Here is a 25,637-nt window from a genome sequence, read left to right on the forward strand (position 1 = left end):
CATCTATCTCTATTTCCCATAGGACATAAAGAAAGATCATCATAAAGTCAAGGACCATGTCTATCTCATTCACTGGAATATCCCTAATGGGTGTCTTCCATGAAGTAGTTACTTAATAACACTGCTTGACTAAGCAACTGATTAGATTGCAGGAATCATTAACATACCTTGTCTGATACATAAGCTAATTCTCTGTAATTTTTAAGAGAAATTATTAGCCAAAAATTTGAGACAGGACTTAATTAATTAATTGCTTCTTTAGATCATGCAGGCAAGAAAAGATTTAGAACACCAGACAACATATCAGTCATTTTTCTCCTAACTTTTTTTTTGTAACCGTTTTATAGCATAGAGATAAAACAATGCTTCAGTTTATTGAACACTAGAGTCTATTTATTTTCATGTCATTCATTTATTTTCATGTCTTCTTCCTAAATTAGTTATTGACTGCAATTCTTTCATTCTAAATGTATTTTTCTCCCTTTAAACTGTTATTTTATGAAATTTAGTGCTTTAATTTACAAAAATGCTATTCTATTCTTCTCCTCTGAATAAATTCATATTATTTTATACAAAGTGAGCCCATTACTTCAAAGCATTGCTATTATTCAATAGTACAAATAAACTCACTTTACAACCTACTCACCAAAAGACAGATGGCTAAACTGCTTATAATTTCTTATTACCATAAATGTTTTCATGATTACTATTTGTCCAACAGCTCTATGCAGGGATAAGAATTTCCCTAAGATAAACACCCAGGGGAAAAACACACACACACACACACACACACACACACACACAAAAAAAAAAAAAAAAAAAAAAACAACTCCTTGTGGAGGCCACAGCATAGTTGGAGTCGAGGACCAAACCAGGCTCTGACTTGTGTCTTCTTCAAAGTCCGGACACCTTGACAAGGTTAAGGACGGGAAAGTTGAGTGCACCGAGAAAGAGTCTGTGCTATGTGTCATGGGCTTGCCTACGTGACTTCCCACACACTCTCCCTGCAGTAGGGAACAATGTGGCCAGAGTCCTGAGTTCTTAGTTAGTCCTTGCTGTTCTGTAATTCCCATGATCCACTCCCTGGTTGATTGTCTTGCTAATGGCTTTAGCTGAAACTACCTGGCATCACAAGGTTTGCCTGTAGTGAGTGTAAACTTGTTATAGAAACTTGCGGTCATCTGACTAGGTACTGATGTAATGCATCTCTGTTCTGGTCTGCCTTATAAATGGTGGTAAGATTGGCACTGTTGGACATCATCCTCAGTGTCCCTCCTGCCCCCATCTCTTTGTCTCTTAATTTCTTTTCACCATCCTCTTAGCCCTCATGGTTTCCGTGGTCGATTCATTGCGCTGGCCGCAACAGATAATAAAGCATTTACCTATGCAATTTCACTAAATGCAGTAATGATAGCTTTCCAGAATGACTCTAATTCCAACTACAGAGTCCCTATTGTGCATGTCTCCACCACAAAATTTAACATAATTTGCCTTTCTAAACTTTTGTTTCAACATAAAATAAAATCTTGTTGCTTTAATTTGCCATTTTTTCTGATTATGAGTGAATTTGGCATCCCTCACCCTTACTAGCTATTCAAGCTTTTCTATGAACTACTTTTTAAGATTTGGCCCACTTTTCTGTGCTTTTCTTGGTGATTTACATGCTGTACTTCTGTTCAGTATAGTAGCTAATAACATACGTGTCTGTTTAAATGCTAACTTGAATGAACTTAAATAAATAAAATTAAAATTGAAGACTCACTCAGATTCAGGTGTTTAATAGGTGTATGTATATAGTGGAAACTATATGGGATAAGACATGGTTTTCTGGTTATATAAGACATCAAAATGGTTATAAACCATTTTCATCTAACCATTTTCATCATCATAGAAAATTCTAGTGGGCAGCAGTCATCTAGATATTAATCCTTGTCAACTTAATATATTGCAAATATTTCTTTTCTTTTTTTTCAATTTTTATTTATTTGACAGACAGAAATCATAAGTAGGCAGAGAGGCAGGCAGAGGCGGGGGGAATCAGGCTCCCTGCTGAGCAGGGACCCCCCCCACCACACACACACACATACACACACAGGGCTCGATCCCAGGACCCTGGGATCATAACCTGAGCTGAAGGCAGAGGCTTTTAACCCACTGAGCCACCCAGGCACCCCACAAATATTTCTTTTGAATTTTTTATTACTTCTGTCTTTAGTTTCCATGACTGAACAAAAATTGTGTTCTGAAAGTTATTAAAGATTTGACTTTTTGTTCATTTTAAAATATCAGATTATAAAATATTCTTCTTCAACCATATGCTGCACAGATATTCCTCAATATATTGTCACATTTTTCACATTTTGTGTTTAAATATTTCTGGAGCCCACCTTTGTATATTTGGAAGGTAGGGACCCAACTTTATTCTTCTTCTCTTAGTTAACAACTAGTCTCAGCAGAAGCTACAAATTAATCTGTCCTTTCACCACATTTCTGCTTGATTATCACATAAGTGTGTGTGTATATACATGTATAAAAATTTATATTTGTATATCATATGCATGCTCACATATAATCTCATATATACATATACTTACATGTGTGTATATTAGAACATAAATGTATGCGTATACACATACATGATCTGAGTTTTCTACTCAGTTCCATTTATTCATCTTTTATTTTACCATTATTTTATTATTTTTCATGCTATGACTTCATACATGGCTTAATATCTACTTGATGTGTTCACCTGTTTTGTTACTCAAAGTTCACTTAGCAAAATATTCACCTTTACTTATGCATGTTTTATTGTCAGTTTTTTTTTAAAAACAAGTTTTTTTTTTTTTTGTTTGTTTTTTTGTTTTGTTTTTTAAAGATTTTATTTATTTATTTGACAGAGAGATCACAAGTAGGCAGAGAGGCAGGCAGAGAGAGAGGAGGAAGCAGGCTCTCTGCTCAGCAGGGAGCCCGATGTGGGACTTGATCCCAGGACCCTGAGATCATGACCTGAGCTGAAGGCAGCGGCTTAACCCACTGAGCCACCCAGGCGCCCCTAAACAGCCAAGTTTTTAATAAAATATATACATTTAGGAAAACTTAGATGTCTTTGCTATGTTATATGATTTCATTCATGAGCATGATAGGTACTTCCATTTAATCAAATTATAATTCACATCTTGTAAGACAGGTTTTTAATCTTCTCCATAATATCATTATTTTCAACTTGCAAATATCACTTTGTTTCATTTTCTTGTCATAGTTAAACTTGTTTCTGCTATAATATCAATATTTAATATTTAATATAATATTAGTATTTTATATTAATATTAATATCTAATATTAATGTTTAATTATCTTTATATGTATATATAAAGATAATATAGGTATGCAAAAGAATAAATATACTCGTGTAAATATGTGTATATATAAGGTATATAGATATGTACATATGTTAAATTATATGTGTGTATGTAGATATAATTACATATGCATACATATTCATATGTATACAATACATAGGTAATATGTGTATATATTATATATTACATAATATATGTATATATTACATATATCTTATATATGTAAATTATATGTATATAATTTTATTTCTGAACTTTATGTTATAGACATAATGCTCTTCCACCTCAGTGTGTATTTCCTAAAACAATGTAATTTTTAAACTTGGAAATCAATAAGACATAGATATCTAATCCATCGACCTTATTTAATTATATGCCAATTTTGTGAATAATATCCTTTTAGAAAGCAAAGTCTCTGGTCCAAGACCAATCCAGAATCACAGTTGTATTTCATTATCATGACTCTTTTTTAAATTAAATCTTCAATAATTCCTCAATCTTTCTTTAATTCTCTGCCACTCAATGCTTATAGGTAACCAATTTCATTGTTCAGTAATTCATTTCCTGTGTTTCATTTTACAAAAATGCCCAGATATGTGGATACCTCCTCTTATTTTCCTTTTTACTTGCTTCCTGTGGACATTATTATGGTTTTTTCATTTTAACACTGTATCCTGGAAATATCAGGTCATATGACTGCCATATATAGTCATAAAGGTCTTCCCAATTCTTCATCACAGCTGTGTGTCTCAAATGTTCTAATAAATATATGAAAAAAGTAGAAAAGGAACACAATCCAAATGCTTTCTGGAAGCTTGTCATACAACTAGCAAGGATTTATCTGCCTGGGACTAAAGTATTCATGTCAGATCAGTACTACTACTTGCTTCACCAGGAGAGTCTCATAAATTTTATTCTAGCTTCTCAGGTCATTCACTTTCTTCTCATATCTGTATCACCACTGAGTTGGACCTCAAATTAAGAGTCTATATCATATAATAGCTGGCTACCAACATGTAAAGAATGTCATTTTGTTTTCATAATTATAACAACATTTTATATGAATTCCTCATTCTCTGCTGATGAGGTTTGATTCTGTAATTGATTCAAAGTTCAGACACTGAAAAACTACTTTCCACTTCCCTCATCCCCTTGTAGGATGCTTAGACAAAGAGGGATTGAACCACATTTAAATTCTATGGAATTAGTATGATTACAGCTTCCCTGGGGTAAGGAGGTAACATATTTCTGCTTTTATACTTGAGGTCATTGCAAGTGATTTATATGTAGAGACAGATGTTTATGTTTTGTGGTTTCTGAAAAAGCTTTTAACATCTTCACACTCTGGTAATTCAGAGTAACAGTTCCTTGCCAATAAAGAATTTTTTTTTTAAGACAAATTTTCAAACCATACTCACTGCCAAGATGCAGATAGAGGGTCTACATTCTCCATCTGTGGGAGAAATTCATTTGAAAATGAGTCATTTAAATAATAAGGCTCCAAATAGTCATTTTGCTGGTACCAGTAACAACAAAATCCACTTAATCGGATTATTTTAAAACCCTCAATTTAAAACAATTACTGGTCTCACAGCCACCTGAAGAAATCAGAAGAAAACAAGTCACCAGCACTAAAAATCTCTCTAATCACACTGGTAGGTCTCACCTAATCTAGCCTATTAAAACTATCATTTATTTTAAAAGATGAAATCATTATAAAACTTTCTTTGTGAAGCATTATTCCCTCAACAGAAAAAATTCCCAATAAAATTACCTCTTGAGAATTTCTGGAAATTTCTAGCACTTATTGGTGCTACCTAATACTAACACAAACTGTATTAAGAAGTCCCTAGGTTGGAATTTATACATCTTAGTCATCTATTCCTTCTTATTTATGAATTCCAAAGATTCCTGGCCATCTTTCTCACCTGAACACACTGCCTATGGCTGCTTCTGAACTTGTAAGCAAAAGAGATGTTGCAAACATAATAAAGTCAATGCATTTGCCTGTTAAGCTCACACAAAATATAACAAGCTGAGCTTGTTATAATTAGTGAAAGGCACAGTATCAGGTTTGGGGAAATATGTCAGACATTCTGGAAAATGAGCCAGACAGAAAATTTTCTCAGAGTTAAGAAAATTAAGTGAGATGATTTATGTGACGTTCCTAAAAATAGAATCTAGCAAAAGGCAGAACCTCAATAAATGGCTGCATTTATTGTCACTTAAGAAAGAAACATGAGCTTCCATTGTATATCAGTCAACATGGCAGGTGCTAAGATGACAATAAATAAATTTTAAAAATCCATAATCTTGGAAGAATGATAGAAACATATGTAAATAATGAAATCACTAGGTGCAAAGGCAGTACCATGGGGGCACAGAGAAGAGAAACATTAATTCTGACTTAGCTTGTTAGGAAAAGATCCACTGAGAACCTATTATTTGATATAGGTATTAAGGACAAATAGAAAGAGTTAGAAATTCAAGAGGATTCATTTATGTATATGCATTTATTTCCTCTTGATACAGAGTTAAATTTCTTGACATCATCCTTTCTAGAAGGCTTTGCAAAGACAGTGAGGCTGCATCTAAATTAAACTATTAAAACATATAGCCCACTCTCAATAACCCATGTTAATTTAAGAAAACCTAAGCATTTTCCACCCAAACAGATAGCTTTATGTGGGGTTTTCTTTAGGTGTGGTTGCTTCATTTCCACCAGTTCCAATAAAGAAATCACTATATTGCTGATCTTGGACCATTTTTTGAGAGACTGGGAAGAATAAAGAAGAGCCTAGAAAATGTAAGAATATGCGAGACAAGAAATACAGACCTTCCCTAAACTATTCTTAGAACCTGCATAAACACCAGAAACAAGTCACTCGCGATCAGCTTTATTCCAGTGACTTCACCCATAATTACCTCTATTTCTCTAAGCTAGGGCTCTCTTTTTGTGGGATCTGCTCAACAGCTCTGTCCAATTCCTCTCCGCAATGGGAAGAGCAAAAATTCATTACCCGTTTCCTCTTCATTGTATATGAGGCTAAAAGACAAAGGAAAAGATAATGGGGCTATGGAAAGATGGGTTAGGTCAAAGTAAGGAAAAGAAATTGGACCTCACCCTCTATTTAAGGAGTGAAGAAAAGAATGGGAGTCAATAATAGCGCACCATAATGTAGTTGGGTGGGTTTGCACGGAGGCAGAGAGGGAGGAGTTACTGGGAGTGGAGAAGTCCTAGTGAGGAAAGGGACTGAGGAATCCTGAAAGCTGACAAGAGTTAGTTCCTTCTCATGAAACTATTAATTTAGAAATAAAGTGTTAGTGACCACATTTAACCCACTGAGCCACCCAGGCATCCCATAGTGGCCACATTTAAAAAACAAAACACTATAGAACACATAGAAGTATACCTTGGAAATATTGGGTGATCATTCTAGACCACCACAATACAGCAAAACTTGCAATAAAGTGAGTCACATGAATATTTTGGTTTCCCAATGCCTATGACAGCTGTGTTTACAATATACTATTGTCTGTTCAGTGTGCAACCGAATTATATGTAAATAAAATGTATATGCCTTAGGTGAAAAAAAACCTCTTTATTATTAAAAATTGCTAATGATAGGGACACCTGGCTGGCTCAGTGGGTTAACCTTCTGCCTTTGGCTCGGGTCATGATCTCAAGGTCCTCGGATCGAGCCCTGCACTGGGCTCTCAGCTCAGCAGAGAGCCTGTTTCCCCCTCTCTGCCTACTTGTGGTCTCTCTCTGTGTCAAATAAATAAATACTCTTTTAAAAACATTGCTAACTATCATTTGAGCTTTCAGCAAGTTATAATCTTGGTGCTGGTGGGGGGTCTTGCCTTCATATTGATGGCTGCTGACTGATTAGGGTGGTGGTTGCTGAAGGCTGGAGTTGCTGTAGCAATTTCTTAAAATATTACAGTGAAGTTTACCACATTAGTTGATTCTTTCTTCCACAAACAATTTCTCTGCAGCATGCAATACTCTTTGATAGCATTTTAACTACAGCAAAACTTCTTTCAAAATTGAAGTCAATCCTCCCCAACTTTGCTGCTATATCAATTAAGTTTATGTAATATCATAAACCCTTTGTTGTCATTTCCACAGTCTTCATCATATCTTTACCAGGAATAGATTTCATCTCAAGAAACCACTCCTTGCTCATCTGCAAGAAACAAATCTTCATCTGTTAAAGTTTTATCATGAATTTGCAGCAATTTGGTCACATTAACTTCACTCCCAGAGTCCTAGGAACGAGCCCCACATTGGGGCTCTCTGCTTGGTGGGGAGCCTGCTTCCCTTCTCTTTCTCTCTCTCTGCCTGCCTCTCTGCCTACTTGTGATTTCTGTCTGTCAAATAAATAAATAAAATCTTTTAAAAAAAGAATAATTTGAATTTGAAGTATGTTTAATAATAAACCACAATATGCATGTTATTATTTTATAAGGAATTAATGTAATGGCGTTTGGATATTGTCACATCTCTAATAATTCTCATTGATAAAAGTACAATTCAATGGAATTTCTCTAGCTGTGAACTTGAATAGATTTATTCACAATTTCTCTTTAGTCCTCTCTGTACTATATGACATTAATATATGAGTTAAAAAACAGCAGCGATAGAAAGTTATATTCTATCCTTTTAAGGAATCTAATTGTGCTCAAAAGTGGATCCCTAACAACAAAAGAGTATCAATATGTATTTTAGTAGGGTTTTTGCTCTTTTTATGTATCATATGACATAATCACAAAACTGAAATTTAATGATTATAGAAAACCTTGAAATTTAGGAAGATATTCAAAGTAGTGGCAGCAAATGTGGTTACAGAGACAAAGAGCATAGGAAAACAATCCTGTGTATTCACTCAATGGAAACAATAAAACTGGAAAAAGTTTTCAGACAAAAATACCCAAAACAAAATAAAATCTTTAAACTTTTTGAAGTCTCTAGGAAAAACAACAACAACAAAGAACAAAAAACAGAATGCATACAGCAGATTCAGAAATGTTTATTCAAGAATCTTGGTAAGAGCAGGGGGAATCTGACATTTAAGCCAGAGTCTTCTCCTATTTCTCCCAGCTTTCTGCTGTGAAATTCTTTGCTATACAAGTGCTGCATCCCATAAGGAGAGGCAGCTCTCACTGTCCCTCCAAGATCCAGTAGTGGAACAAAAAAATTTTATCCCAATTAGTAAGTACCAAGGCTAGCCTTGATCACTGGTGGCCCCCAACTACCTTGTTGGCTCTCTCTCCATGGTATGGGATCAGCCCAGGGTGAGCACTTAAGACAAGAGGTGCATGGCAGTCCTGCCTGAGGAGGCAACTTTATTCAGAGAGCAGTGCAGAAAAATCTGTGTCCAGGCCCTATTGTTTGACACAGTAAAGGTCACAGCAGAAACATCTTTAATGACCCCACAAAAATAAAACCTATTCTAAAAGAATACTGTGGGGGCACCAGAGTGGCTCAGTGGGTTAAGCCTCTGCCTTCGGCTCAGGTCATAATCTCAGGGTCCTGGAATCAAGCCCCGCATCAGGCTCTCTGCTCAGCAGGGAGCCTGCTTCCCCCTCTCTGCCTGCCTCTCTGCCTAATTGTGATCTCTCTCTCTCTGTCAAATGAATAAAAAAAAATCTTTAAAAAATAAAGGAATACTATGAAAAACTAAATGTCAACAAATTTGATAACTTATATCAAATGGACAAATGCTTAAAAATATACAATAAGAAATAGAAAATCCTGAGGCACCTCAGTGGCTCAGTTAGTTAAAACTCTGACTCTTGATCTCAGGGCCACAAATTCAAAGCCCATGTTCAGCTCCATGCTGCCCAGGGCAGCATGGAGCTGAACTTAAAAAAAAAAATTAAAAGACATAAAAATGAAGATATTGTTAGTATTTTTTTTTTAATTTTCCAAAGGAAAACTCCATGCTCTGATGGCTTCACTGGTGAATTCTGCCAAATTTCTGAAGAAGATGTAAGGCCAGTTCTTCAAAAAGTCTTCCAGCAAATGGATAAGAAGGAAACAGTTCACAACTCATTCTATAAGGGCAATTTTACCCTGATATCAAAGCCAGAAAAGAAGGCACAAAATAAAAATAATTACAGATGAATATTTCTCATTGATGCAGACTGAACTATATACTACAGCACAGAAACACACTTCAAATATAAAGACAAAGATATGTTAAACATGTAATGAAGGAGAAGAACAAAATCAGAGAACTGACACTACTCAACTTCAGGACTTCTATAAAGCCATAGTAATCAAGATAATGCAGAATTGACAAATATCAAAGGAATAAAATAGAAAGTCCAGAAATAGACCCACATAAATTTAGGCAACTTATCTTTGAAAGGAGGAGAGGCAATGCAATGGAGAAAAGATAAGTCTTCACAACAAATGGTCTTGAGCAACTGGACATCTGCAGAACAAAAAACAAACAAACAAACAAATAATCTGCACAGCCTTACACTTTTCACAAAATTTAACTCAAATGGATCACAGACCTATTGTGAAGTGCAAAGTATTAATCCCTTAAAAGATAACATAAGAAAAAATCTAGATGATCTTTAGTGTGGCAATGACCTTTTAGATACAACACCAAAAGCACAATCCATGAAAGAAACAACTGACAAGCTGGACTGCACATAAATTTAGAACATTTTCTCTGCAAAAGACAATGCCAAGAGAATGAGAAGGCAAGTCATGCTGGGAAAAATATTTGCAAAAGACATATTTGATAAAGGACTGTTTTCCAGTATGTTCAAAGATCTCTTTAAACTTAACAATAAGAAAACAACATGATAAAATAATTGACAAAACATCTGATCAAAAACCTCACTAAAGAATATATACAGATGGCAGATAAGCATTTGAAAATATGCTTATCTGCCAACATTATGTATCATCAAGGAACTAACAATGAAAAAACAAGAACCACTATAAATGTATAGGAATTACTAAATCTAAAACACTGATGACATCAAATTCTAGCAAGGATATGGAGCAACATGAACTCTAATCCTAATGGGAATGCAAAATGGTACACCCACTTTGGAAGACAATTTGGCAGTTGCTTGCAAAACTAAATAAACTCTGAACCATTTAATCCAACAACTCTTAATATTCACCCAAATGCATTGGAACAAAAACCTCCATATTGAGGTTCACAGCAATGTTTTTTATAGTTGCCCAAATGTGGAATCAACCAAGATCTCCATCAAAAGGCCAATTAATAGACAGTGGTACAACCAGACAATGAAATACTATTCAGTTCTAAAAGGAAATAAGCTATCTCGCTATAAAAAGACATGGAAGAAATTGAAATGCATATTACCAGGTGAAAAGAGCCAATGTGAAAAGGATACATTTTGTATGATTTCAACTATATGCCATTCTGGAAAAGGCAAAACTATGCAATCTATAAAATTAGTAGTTTCCAAGAGTTAAGAAAAGGGAAAAGTAAATAGGCAGAGCACAGATTATTTCAAGGCAGTGAAATTATTCTGTATGATACTACAATGTTGAATATATGTCATTATAGATTTATGATAACATATATTATGAATAATATGAAAAATAAACCCTAATGTAAACAATGGACTTTGAGTGATAGTCATATGTCAGTGTTGGTTCACTGATTGAAAGGATTATCACTGTGGTATTGAAAGTTGACCATGAGGGAGATTGTGCATGTGAAGGACTCAGGAGATACATGGGAACTCTTTGTACACTCCACTCAATTTTTTCATAAGTCTAAAACCACTCTAAAGAAAAAGGCTACTTTTTAAAAAATTTAAAAAATGAAAGGATAGAAAAATATATACCAAATGAATACAAATCAAAATAAATCCCTAGAGACCATTTTAATATCAAAGTATACTTCAGAACAAAGAATATTACCAGGGATAAGAATTCCATTTCATGAGTGCCTGGGTAACTCAGTCAGTAAAATGCCTGCCTTCAGCTCAGGTTGAGATCTCAGGGTCCTGGGATGGAGGCCGCCCCCACCCCAGACTCTCTGTTCAGCAGGGAGTCTACTTCTCCCTCTCCCTGTCTGCCCTCCCCCCACTCATGCTCTCACATGTACTCTCTCTCATTCTCAAATTAAATAAATCTTTTAAAAAATGTCATTTCATATTGAGAAAGAAATTAATTAATCAGGAAGTGGTAACATTTAATTATTTATGTTCCAGATAACAGAACTTTAATACATATGAAGTAAAAATAGAGTTTCAAGGAGAAATAATTTTTCAAAATATAATCAGCAAATTGGAAGGGAGGTCATAAAGAAGATAGAAACACCAGTTGACCCATGAGGTCGACCTGGACAATGGGAGACTCTTCACTCTCTCCTCTCGCTTCAGAATGTGCATTCCACTTGCCTTTCTTGCTCCCAGAAACTGCTCTGAGATAATGATGGCTTCCATGGTAAATTCTGCCAAAATTTTAAAAAGGAGAAATAAGATCAATTCTCCAAAAATTCTTCCAACATGTGTACTGTCCTTGAGAGTGTGATGTGGTATTGAGACTGTCTGGACAGTATACATGGCTGAACCCACTTAATGCCTCTATACTACCTTGAAGATTTGGCAGGCAGATACAGAGATCTACTCATCTTGCAGCCACCCATGATGGTGGTTATAGATCACATTAGTTGAGATATGACTTCTCTTGTAACTAGAACTAACACCTTAATAGAATTTGATGACATAAATCTAGTTAGAGATTAAGATCACAGAAGACATCTTTTTAGTATTTACATGTTAAATGAAAAATAATTTAAAACTTCACTAATGTCTAATGGATAGCTGTTTTATTCATGATTTTTCTTATCTCCTTGTTCTGATTTCTACAATATGCAAAGGTTATTCTTGACAAGGACTTCCCGAAGAGATGTTCAATAGAAATTATTTTCATAATTCTTGTTCTGCCCAGAATACAGAATAGGAAAATTTCACCCAAGGGATTCTTCTAGTGGTGAATATATGTCAGGCTGAGAGAAAGTGCTTCTACAGAAACTATCTCCATCCAATTGTTGATGTCATCTCAAGCATACATCAGAAGAGAAGAGGAAAAAGCAATCTGGTCTTAGAAAATATTTGTGTTTGGTAAGCTATCTCATGTTCCCTATGACCTGTTACTCTCTTCCTTAATTTTTAAAATATCTGTATGTATCTGTATTGCCTATTCCCACCCATGGCAACTTGAGTGTGGCTTGTTCAACTTCTGACCTTTAAAGAGGGTAATAAAGTTTTTCTCCTTCCATCCTATTCCTGTGGGAGCTATGGTCCCTTTAACAAAGGTTACAGACACCACCATCATGCAGCCCCACAGAGATGTTCTCAGGTCTGCTTTAAAAGATCTCTGTTCTGGGGCGCCTGGGTGGCTCAGTGGATTAAGCCGCTGCCTTCAGCTCAGGTCATGATTTTGAGGTCCTGAGATCGAGTCCCGCATCTGGTTTTCTGCTCAGCAGGGAGCCTGCTTCCCTCTCTGTCTCTCTCTCTCTCTGCCTGTCTCTCTTCCTGCTTGTGATCTCTGCCTGTCAAATAAATGAATAAATAAAATCTTTAAAAAAAAAAAAAAGATCTCTGTTCTTTGATGGCTACTGGATATTAGCAACTTCCAGCTATCTTGGCTTAAGTGGATCTTGCCGTTTAAGAGAATTAAGTTTCTCATACAGGATACAGTATTATATGCTAAGATAACATTTAACATAGAAATAGAAGTAAAAAGGATTATATATCCAATGAGAAATTCTATAAAATTCTATTACTAGAGAAGTAAAATAAAACTACAACCTGAGAGAAAAGGAAGGTATCTTAAGCTAGTAGAAGGAAGTTGGACTTTCTCCCTATGTGCCTTACCTAATGTATCTCTTAGGCAATCCATTAAATTCTGAGTCCAAGTTTCTCTTATAAAAACATAAATGTTGAGAATTTCACAGTTTTAGGGAAATTGTTATTTAAAAAATCTTAGTGCATGAAGCAATGGGTGTGGTGCATAAATAATGAATTTTAGAACACTGAAAAGAAATAAAATAAAATGGAAAAAAAAAAGTAAAAAATAGGGCCACCTGGGTGGCTCAGTGGGTTAAGCCTCTGCCTTCAGCTCAGGTCATGATCTCAGGGTCCTGGGATAGAGCCCCACATCAGGTTCTCTGCTCAGCAGGGAGCCTGCTTCTTCCTCTCTCTCTGCCTGCCTCTCTGCCTACTTGTGATCTCTGTCAAATAAATAAATAAATAATATCTTTTAAAAAATTAAAAAATAAAAAATCTTAATGGATAAACATTGAATCTAGAAAAGCATGAAAAATGTGTATGTATTTTTAATGTATTTTTAACTCCTTAGAGAGTAACTCATTTGTGCCCTTTACCTAATTTTTCAACTTTATTAATCCCAAAGTTATCATTACTACCTTTGTGAAAAATCTCAGCCTTAGAGTTAAGAATTTCAGAGGTCCTTTAATAAAATGTTCTACTGCCTCCTGTAGAGAAAATATGAATAATCCCTTGGACAAAAACAAAAGTGAAAAGTGAATAAGTTACTGAAAGGCAAGCAAACTTCTTTTTCATCTGTATATCTTATAGGGTTGTTAAGAATGTACTTGTTAATTTAGAGAAAATGTAAGAGGGTAGGTGTTTTTTTTAAAAGATGGTACCATGTATTTTACTTACGTAGGGTAGTTGGCTGGTCACTAAGATGGCCCCCGGTAAGCTTTGTACAATTACTGCTTTATGTTGCATATTAATGAACAAAGCAGGGAAATAACTGGAAGTTTGGAAGGCTCTATGCATGCTAATTCCAAATACAAAGCAATGCCCTTAATTTCACAAATTGAATTGCAATTCTTCAAACAACAAAATTCTGTGTAAACACAAAATCAATGAAGACAGAAAATTAGTTTGTGGTGGCCTTTTATAACTTTTGGACAATGCAACAATTCCTATTTTCTTTTTTATTTCTTAAAACATTTTCATCACCCAAAATAAACCTCATACCAGTTCTGCAGGAAGTCTGCTTAAGATCTTTTTTCCTCTGTCCTTCCTCATACTCATGCCCTCTCTCTTTCTCTCTCTCTCTAAAATAAATAAATAAATCTTTTTTAAAAAGGTGTTTTAAAAACTCTATAATAAAAACACAAACAACTTAATTTTAAAATGAACAAAAGATATGAAATGACATTTCTCTCCAGAGAATGAATAGGTGGCCAACCAGAAACCACATGAAAAGATGCTCAACATTATTGCCACTAAAGGAAGGCAAATCAAAACCAAAATGTGGGGCACCAGGGTGGCTCAATAAGTTAAGCATCTGCCTTCAGCTCAGGTCATGAACCCAGGGTCCTGGGATGGGGCCCCATATGGGGCTCCTTGCTCTGCAGGGAGTCTGCTTCTCCTTCTGCCCCTCATACCACTTGTTCTCTCTCTCAGATACTCTCAAATAAATGAATAGGTTCTTTAAAAAATGTGATTTTCCTTCACACTCATTACATTTTCCATAATGAAAAAATAATAAAATAACAAATGTTGGTGAAGATATGAAGAAATTAGGATGGCCGTACATACTGCTGGTGGGAATGTAAAATGGTGCAGTCACAGTGGAAAAGTTTAGTGGTTCTCAAAATATTAAACATGAATTTACTATATGACCCTGCAGTTCTATTCAAGAGAATTAAAAACAGATGTTCAAACAAACAAACAAAAACTGTGCACAAATGTTTATAGAAACAATATTCACAATACCCAAAAAGTAGAGACAAAGCAAATGTTTGTCAGCAGATAAATAGATAAGCAAAATGTGGTATAGTCAAATAATGGAATATTTTACAGCCATTAAAAGGAATGAGAAAACATTAAAAACATTATGCTACATGAAAGAAGCCACTTCCATTTATATGAAATGTCCAAAATAGTCAAAACCATAGAGACAGAAAGATTTATAGCTGCCATGACATGTGAGGAGAAGGGGATTGGGACTGTTAACTGGTATGAGGTTTATTTGGGGTGATGAAAATGCTTAAAGAAATAGAAAAGAAAATAGGAATTGTTGCATGGTCCAAAAGTTATAAAAGGTCACCACAAACTGTTTTCCTCTGTCCATTGATTTTGTGTTTACAAAAAAGGAAAAACTGAAATTCACTATGTTAGAAGTGTTTAAAGATCTCAGTTGGTTTCCAACTGTGGGCAATTGGAAACAATCTTCATTATCATGCACAAAGGGCCTCTAATAATTCATTTATTCAATTAGCTTTCACTGACCACCTACTGAAAATACCCAATATATACTAGATACTGTGTCAAGTTCTGGCATAGAACTCCCACCTGTCTTCAGGAAGTATACTCCTTAGTGAAAGAATTAGACATTAAATAATCAATCACTGGTGTTTCCAGTTATGTTACATATATACTTGAAAAACTGTATTCTCTATTATTGGTTTAAAAAATCTGATAAACATTCATAGAACCAACATATATAGCTTAGTGTGGTTAAATTTTGATAATTATTATTTTCAATTATTGTATTTTACCACTTGACCTGCTTTAGATAGAACATTTTTCAATGCCAGTCAATAAATCTGTTTTGTTGTTTGCTATACATAAAACATTGTTCAAAAGCTTGCATACTTGACATCATTTTTCTTTAATCATGATATAATTGAAAGATAGATTTGGAAACATAGCTCCATTGTTGCCACCTTTCTTTGTATGCTACTACCAAGAAGTCAGAAACCAGGGGAGATCGAAGGGAAGAACAGCAATTCAACAGAAAATCAACCACTTTCTGAAAGGTAGGACTGGCGGAGAAGTGAATCCAAAGCCATGGGAAGATAGACCAGGGGAAGGGCTGGCTCCCAGGAAGTGGCGGAGCAACGGAGCACAAAAACAGGACTTTTAAAAGTCTGTTCCGCTGAGGGACATTTCTCCAGAAGCTAAAGTGGGGTGAGGCCCACATAGGGACAGCATGGCCCCAGGTCCCACAGGGTCACAGAAGGATGGGGGTGTCTGAGTGTCGTAGAGTTTGCAGGAATTAGAGCGGGAAAGCCAGTTACAGAGACAGAGCCGAGGAGTGAGCTCTCAGCTCTGGGTTATCTTGAACCAGTCACAGGCTGGGTGAGCTCGGAGCGCGGCTGGAGGCAAGGAAGACGGGAGTGATTGGGTGCTGTTCTATGAGAGTGCACTGAGGAGTGGGACTCCGAGCTCTCCACTCCTCTGGGCCAGAGACTGGAAGGCCGCCATTTTTATTCCCATCCTCCAGAAATCTACGGAAAGTATTCAGGGAACTAAAGCTCCCAAAAGCAAACCTGAGCAGATTACTCCGCAAAGACCCTGGTAAGGGCGGTGCAATTCTGCCTGGGGCAAAGACACTTGAGAATCACTACAACAGGCCCCTCCCCCCAGAATATCAACAAAAAATCCAGCCAGGACCAAGTTTGCCTACCAAGGAGTGCAGGTTCAATACCAAGGAGAGCAGTGGAATTCCAGAGAGGAGAAAGCAAAGCATGGAACTCATGGCTTTTGCCCCATGATTCTTTAGTCTTGCAGTTAATTTAATTTTCTTTTTAATTTATTTTCATCTTTGGTTAAAATTTTTTTAAATTTTATTCTTTTCTTTTTTAACAATTTAAAAATAGTTTATTGAATATATATATTTTTTTCTTTTTTATTTTTTTCTTTATTTTCTTTAATTGCTTTTTTTTTTTTTTTTCACTGAACCTCTTTTTATCCCCTTTCTCCCGATTTGGGGTCTATTCTAATTTGGTTAAAATGTCTTTTCCTGGGGTCTTTGTCACCCTTTTAGTATTTTATTTGCTCCTTCATATACTCTTATCTGCACAAAATGACAAGGTAGAAAAATTCACCAAAAAAAAAGTTCAAGAGGCAGTACCGAAGGCTAGGGACCTAATTAATGCAGACATTGCTAATATGTCAGATCTAGAGTTCAGAATGACGATTCTCAAGGTTCTAGCTGGGCTCGAAAAAGGCATGAAATATATTAGAGAAACCCTCTCTGGAGAGATAAAAGCTATTTATGGATAAATAAAAGGACTATAATCTAACCAAGTTGAAATAAAAAAAGCTATTAATAAGGTGCAATAAAAAATGGAGGCTCTTACTGCTAGAATAAATGAGGCAGAAGAAAGAATTAGTAATATAGAAGACCAAATGACAGAGAATAAAGAAGCTGAGCAAAAGAGGGACAAACAGCTACTGGACCACAAGGGGAGAATTCGAGAGATAAGTGACACCATAAGACGAAATAACATTAGAATAACTGGGATTCCAGAAGAAGAAGAAAGAGAGAGGGGAGCAGAAGGTATATTGGAGAGAATTATTGGAGAGAATTTCCCTAATAGGGCAAAGGGAAAAAATATAAAAATCAAGGAGGTGGAGAGAACCACCTTCAAAATCAATATGAACAGGTCCACACCCCGTCACCTAATAGTAAAATTTACAAGTCTTACCGACAAAGAGAAAATCCTGAAAGCAGCCTGGGAAAAGAAGTCTGTAACATACAATGGTAAAAATATGAGATTGGCAGCAGACTTATCGACAGAGACCTGGCAGACCAGAAAGAACTGGCATGATATATTCAGAGCACTAAACAAGAAAAACATACAGCCAAGAATACTATATCCAGCTAGGCTACCATTGAAAATAAAAGGAGAGAGAAAAAGCTTCCAGGACAAACAAAAACTAAAAGAATTTGCAAACGCCAAACCAACTCTACAAGAAATATTGAAAAGTGTCCTCTAAGCAAAGAGAGAGCCTAAAAGTAGTAGATCAGAAAGGAACAGAGACAATATACAGTAGCAGTCACCTTTCAGGCAGTATAATGGCACTAAATTCGTATCTCTCAATAGTTACGCTGAATGAAAATGGAATAAATGCCCCAATCAAAAGACACAGGGTATCAGAATGGATAAAAAAACAAAATTCATTAATATGCTACCTACAAGAAACTCATTTTAGACCCAAAGACACCTCCAGATTTAAAGTGAGGGGGGTGGAAAACAATTTATCATGCTAATGGACATCAAAAAAAAGCTGGGGTGGCAATCCTTATATCAGATCAATTAGATTTTAAGCCAAAGACTATAATAAGAGATGAGGAAGGACACTATATCATACTCAAATGGTCTGTCCAACAAGAAGATCTAACAATTTTAAATATCTATGCCCCTAACATAGGAGCAGCCAACTATATAAACCAATTAAGAGCAAAATCAAAGAAACACATTGACATTAACAGTAGGGGATTATAACACTCACCTCAATGAAATGGACAGATCATCCAAGCAAAAGATCAACAAGGAAATAAAGGCCTTAAATGACACACTGGACCAGATGGACATCACAGATATATTCAGAACATTTCCTCCCAAAGCAACAAAATACACAGTCTTCTGGAGTGCACATGGAACATTCTCCAGAATAGATCACATCCTCGGTCCTAAATCAGGTCTCAACTGGTATCAAAAAATTGGGATCATTCCCTGCATATTTTCAGATCATAATGCTCTGAAGCTAGAACTCAATCACAAGAAGAAATTTGGAAAGAACCCAAATACATGGAGACTAAACAGCATCCCTCTAAAGAATGAATGGGTCAACCAGGAAATTAATGAAGAATTGAAAAAATTCATGGAAACAAATGATAATGAAAACACAATGGTTCAAAATCTGTGGGACACAGCAAAGGCATTCCTGAGAGGAAAATATATAGTGGTACAAGCCTTTATCAAGAAACAAGAAAGGTCTCAATTACAAAACCTAACCCTCCACATAAAGGAGCTGGAGAAAGAACAAGAAAAAACAAAAACAAAAACGTAAACCCAGCAGGAGAAGAGAAATAATAAAAATCAGAGCAGAAATCAATGAAATAGAAACCAAAAAAAAAAAAAAAAAAAAAAAAACAAAAAAACAAAAAACAATAGAACAAATCAACGAAACTAGAAGCTGGTTCTTTGAACAAATTAATAAGATTGATAGACCCCTGGCCAGACTTATCAAAAAGAAAAGAAAAAGGACTCAAATAAATAAAATCATGAATGAAAGAGGAGACATCAAAACTAACAACAAAGAAATACAGACAATTATAAGAACATACTATGAGCAACTCTACGCCAACAAATTTGACAATCTGAAAGAAATGGATACGTTCCTAGAGACATATAAACTACCACAACTGAACCAGGAAGAAATAGAAAACCTGAACAGACACTTAACCAGTAAGGAGATTGAAACACTCATCAAAAATCTCCAAACAAACAAATGTCCAGGGCCAGACGGCTCCCAGTGGAATTCTACCAAACATTTAAAGAAGAACTAATTCGTATTCTCCTGAAACTGTTCCAAAAAATAAAAATGTAAGGAAAACTTCCAAACTCATTTTATGAGGCCAGCATCACCTTGATCCCCAAACCAGACAAGGATCCCATCAAAAAAGAGAACTACAGACCAATATCCTTCATGAACACAGATACAAAAATTCTCACCAAAATACTAGCCAATAGGATTCAACAGTACATTAAAAGGATTATTCAACACGACCAAGTGGAATTTATTCCAGGACTGCAATGTTGGTTCAACATCCACAAATCAATCAATGTGATACAACACATCAATAAAAGAAAGAACAAGAACCATATGATACTCTCAATAGTTTCTAAAAAAGCATTGACAGCATCCCTTCCTGATCAAAACTCTTCAAAGTATAGGGATAGAGGGCACATACCTCAATATTATCAAAGCCATCTATGAAAAACCCACTGCAAATATCATTCTCAATGGAGAAAAACTGAAAGCTTTTCCACTAAGGTCAGGAACACGGCAGGGATGTCCGTTATCACCACTGCTATTCAACATAGTACTAGAAGTCCTAGCCTCAGCAATCAGACAACAAAAGGAAATTAAAGGCATCCAAATCATCAAAGAAGAAGTCAAACTATCACTCTTTGCATATGATATGATACTATATGTGGAAAACCCAAAAGACTCCACTCCAAAACTGCTAGAACTTGTAAAGGAATTTAGTAAAGTGTCAGGATATAAAATCAATGCACAGGAATCAGTTGCATTTCTGTACACCAACAACAAGACAGAAGAAAGAGAAATTAAGGAGTCAATAGCATTCACAATTGCACCCAAAACTATAATATACTTAGGAATAAACCTAACCAAAGAGGCTAAGAATCTATACTCAGAAAACTATAAAGTACTCATGAAAGAAATTGAGGAAGACACAAAGGAATGGAAAAATGTTCCATGCTCCTGGATTGGAAGAATAAATATTGTGAAAATGTCTATGCTACCTAAAGCAATCTACACATTTAATGCAATTCCTATCAAAGTACCATCCATCTTTTTCAAAGAAATGGAACAAATAATCCTAAAATTTATATGGAACCAGTAAAGACCTCGAATAGCCAAAGGAATGTTGAAAAAGAAAGCCAAAGTTGATAGCATCACAATTCTGGACTTCAAGCTCTATTACAAAGCCGTCATCATCAAGACAGCATGGTACTGACACAAAAACAGACATATAGATCAATGGAACAGAATCGAGAGCCCAGAAATAGACTCCCAACTATATGGTCAACTAGTCTTCGACAAAGCAGGAAAGAATGTCCAATGGAAAAAAGACAGTCTCTTCAATAAATGGTGTTGGGAAAATTGGACAGCCACATGCAGAAAAATGAAATTGGACTATTTCCTTACACCATCCATGAAAATAGATTCAAAATGGATGAAGGACCTCAATGTGAGGAGGAATCCATCAAAATCCTTGAGGAAAACACAGGCAGCAACCTCTTGGGCATCAGCCACAGCAACATCTTCCTAGGAGCATTGCCAAAGGCAAGGGAAGCAAGGACAAAAATGAACTATCGGGATTTCATCAAGATCAAAAGCTTTTGCACAGCAAAGGAAACAGTTAACAAAGCCAAAGACAACTGACAGAATGGAAGAAGATATTTGCAAACGACATAATAGATAAAGTGCTAGTGTCCAAAATCTATAAAGAACTTAGCAAACTCAACACCCAAAGAACAAATAATCCAATCAAGAAATGGGCAGAAGACATGAACAGACATTTCTGCACAGAAGACATCCAAATGACCAACAGAATATGAAAAAGTGCTCCACATCACTGGGCATCACGAAAATACAAATCAAAACCACAATGAGATATCACCTCACACCAGTCAGAATGGCTAAAATTAACAAGTCAGGAAATGACAGATGCTGGCGAGGATGCAGAGTAAGGGGAACCCTCCTACACTGTTGGTGTGAAGGCAAGCTGGTACAGCCACTCTGGAATACAGCATGGAGGTTCCTCAAAATGTTGAAAATAGAACTACCTTATGACTCAGCAATTGCACTACTGGGTATTTACCCTAAGGATACAAATGTAGTTATCCGAAGGGGCACGTGCACCTGAATGTTTATAGCAGCAATGTCTACAATAGCCAAACTATGGAAAGAACCTAGATGTCCATCAACAGATGAATCGATAAAGAAGAAGTGGTATATATACAGAATGGAATACTATGCAGCCATCAAAAGAAATGAAATCTTGCTATTTGTGACGACGTGGATGGAACTAGAGGGTATCATGTTTCACGAAATAAGTCAAGTGGAGAAAGACAACTATCATATGATCTCCCTGATATGAGGAAGTGGAGTTGCAACATGGGGGGCTTAAGGGGGTAGGAGAAGAATAAATGAAACAAGATGGGATTGGGAGGGAAACAAACCATAAGAGACTCTTAATGTCACAAAACAAAGTGAGGTTTGCTGGGGAGAGGGGCGTTGGGAGATGGGGGGTGGTGTTATGGACATTGGGGAGGGTATGTGCTATTGTGAGTGCTGTGAAGTGTGTAAACCTAGCGATTCACAGACCTGTACCCCCGGGGGGTAAAAAATACATTGTATGTTTATAAAAATTTTTTTTTTTAAATTAAAAATTAAAAAAAAAAAAAAGAAGTCAGAAAACCAGATTTTCTCTCCTATTTAAGGTACTTCATTTATTTTGATAGGAGGCTTAGAAGATACTCTATTTTAAATACCTAATAATATTATTAGAATATGCCTTGATTTAATCATCTGGGGCCAAATTTTCCAACTTTATTAGAAGCTATTTCATTATGTATATTCTGTTTTTTTACTTCTGACACATTAATATGAGTTTGAAAAGTTAATTCTATTATATTGTCTCATTTAAAAATTATACAAATATTGAATATCATTTGCCTCACTCTATATGACTTTCTCTCTGAAAAGTTTTTTTTACCTTTTTTTTAAATTAGGTGTTATTTTCTTGGTTCTTTTCATCGTTATTTCTTGTGATCTTCATTATAATTTTGGCCATTCAGCTCTCTTTTGAATTCCTAGTAGTTTATTAGTCATTTCTGAAATGATTTTGTCTTATTTAAATATTGTTTTGAGTGTAAGTTGGTTCTTACATCTTATTTTCTAATTATTAGTCATTTACAGTCAAAGATATTGAATTTCTGATTCAGATATTCTTCTATATCTTGTACTGTAGATTTAATGACATTTTATTTATGATGGAATATTATCATAAATTTTTCTCTGCTTCATGGCTAGAATCATTAACAGCATATGCCCAAGTTGCCACAGAAACAGATTTTAACAGGAAATTAAACTGACTTTTCAGGCTACCACATGAAAAGGTACCTACATACTCATATACATACATAACCCTCGAGAAATTTTCTACATGGGGAATTTTTCTTAGAAAGACTTTAGATGTTTGGTCTCAGAAGGAATGTTTATCTTAAAGCTACAAGATATAAGATCATCATTTTTTTTTTCCAAACATAAAATGAGGAAACATATGGAAGTTTTTTCAATCTACTTCTAGACTATAAATGAGAAATACAATATGAAATACATAAGGAGGGAAATTCCATCTCAATATAAAAATAAAATTTCAAAAACCAAAGCTGAAAAACACATGGTTGTATTTTGTGCGTTAGTGGACTGTCAGGCCAGCCAGCTTAAAAGCACAGCCTTCATGCTTGAACATGGAGTGGTGTTCAGTACTGCATTGTATCCATGGTTGAGTAATACTACATCTGAATTCCTTCCCTTTAACACTTCCAAAATCCCATCCTAGTTCTATTCTCTTTAATGAGTGTTACTTTTTAATTCATGTCCTTCTAATGTCAGCACACATTTAAAGGAAATAGTTAAAAGCAAAGTTGAGAGGAAGAGGATTTAACTTTTCCCTCTTAGAAAACAGATCCTCACATGCTGTCAAATATTATTAACTGTTTAACTATTCTTGTCCACTTTATTGTTTTCTGCATAGTTGAATATCAGATAATATTTAATCTATGACAAAAATTATATTCAAATAACAGAGTCTATCTGTTAACATAAGTAATAAAGGAAAGAAAAAAGCAAAAGCACACTTGAATCAACTTAAAAACAAACCTACTTTGCTTGCCAAAAATAAGGTGTAAGAACCAATCATTCTCTTTATATGAGAATATGTTCCAATCAAATAACACAGAAAATTTTTTACACACAGTACTGTGATTTCAAATTCATAAAACTTTCCAAGATTCTATGGACTATTCAAAATGAAAGTCACACAAAATATGTATTTTCAGTATTGTAAAATTTTAAGATATGCAAAATAGTTTTATATATATATACATATATATATGTGTGTATATATTTATTTATTTTCACACTATTGGCCATTAGCATAGAATAAACTACCCAAGAAGTTTTTGAACTGCTGAAATAAAATTAACTGTTTTAAGATATTATATAATCCTTAACATTTATGCATACAGTATTACTTTTAGAAGGTACCACTTGGTTTTCTCGCAAGTCATTTAGGAGATCATTCTCAAATTCAGGACTTGACTATGCAGTCTTTTCATTGCCATCTTCATGTCCTTGTTCCTCAATGTGTAGATAATAGGATTCAGAATAGGTGTAATCATAAAGTCCAGAATGGCAAGAAATTTATCCACTGACACAGTGGGAAATGGCCACACATAAACAAAGATACATGGCCCAAAGAACAAAATCACCACGGTGATGTGAGCTGACAGAGTAGAAACGGCCTTAGACAAACCACCTGAGGAATGTTTCCATACAGTGACCAAGATGAAGATATAGGAGATAAGCAATAAGACAAAGGTGCCCATGGAAATAAACCCACTGTTGGCAGTAACCATGAATTCCATTCTGTAGGTGTCCGTGCAGGCAAGTTTGATAAACCAAGGAAGGTCACAGTAAAAGCTATCTATCTCATTAGGACCACAAAAAGGCAAATGGACAACAAAAGCCAACTGGGCCATTGAATGTATGAGGCCAATAGCCCAAGCACCAGACAGAAGCAAAATGCACATCTGTGGACTCATGATTGTCAGGTAGTGGAGGGGTTTACATATGGCCACATATCGATCCAAGGCCATGGCGACCAGCAGCACCATCTCTGATCCACCCAGGACATGAAGGACAAATATCTGGATAACACATCCCTGAAAGGATATGGTTTTGTGTCCTGAGTGCAGATCAGATATCATCTTAGGAACCGTTAAGGTAGAAAGACACAAATCAATAAATGAGAGATTGGCTAAAAGGAAGTACATGGGGGAATGTAAGTAAGGGTCATAGGTCACTGTAAACACCACAAGGAGGTTTCCCAAAACAATCGTTACATAAAACACTGTAGAGAAGGCAAGAAGAAAATTCTGCACTGGTCTATAGGTAGCAAGTCCCAAGAATACAAATTGAGTCACTTCAGAGTAATTTGCTTCATACATTGGCTTGCCTGGTGAACCTAAAAGACCAAACCAAATAATGAAGAAAGAATTTATCAGAAATTATTATTTAAAAACAGATGTGAGCTTTTATTAAGAATGCTTAGCGAAATAAGTCCATCAGAGAAAGAAAATTATCATATGATCTCCCTGATATGAGGAAGCTGAGAGGCAACATGGGGTGTTTGCTGGGTAGGAAAGGAATAAATGAAACAAGACGGGATTGGGAGGGAGACAAACCATAAGAGACTCTTAATCTCACAAAACAAACTGAGGGTGGCATGGGGGTACAGGGGTAGGGAGAGGGTGGTGGGATTATGGACATTGGTGAGAGTCTGTGATATGGTGAGTACTGTGAAATGTGTAAACCTGGCGATTCACAGACCTATACCCCTGGGGCTAATAATACATCATATGTTTATAAAAAAAAATTTAAATTAAAAAGAAA

The 25,637-nt window shown here is 35.5% G+C and overlaps 1 protein-coding gene across 1 annotated transcript; it reads right to left on the minus strand.

The window, feature by feature from the left end:
• Positions 1-14,929: 14,929 nt before the first annotated feature.
• LOC123388214 (olfactory receptor 4F6-like) lies at positions 14,930-25,192 on the minus strand. The gene is made up of 2 exons (XM_045067478.1): positions 24,281-25,192; positions 14,930-14,947 (listed from the first exon to the last, which is right to left on the minus strand). Exons 1-2 carry the CDS (start codon positions 25,190-25,192, stop codon positions 14,930-14,932), a joined length of 930 nt encoding a protein of 309 aa, XP_044923413.1.
• Positions 25,193-25,637: the final 445 nt, after the last annotated feature.

The sequence above is a fragment of the Mustela putorius genome, unplaced genomic scaffold, assembly GCF_011764305.1.
Source record: "Mustela putorius furo isolate JIRA1106 unplaced genomic scaffold, ASM1176430v1.1 tig00003896_pilon_pilon_pilon, whole genome shotgun sequence".
NCBI classification, from domain to species: Eukaryota; Metazoa; Chordata; class Mammalia; order Carnivora; family Mustelidae; genus Mustela; species Mustela putorius.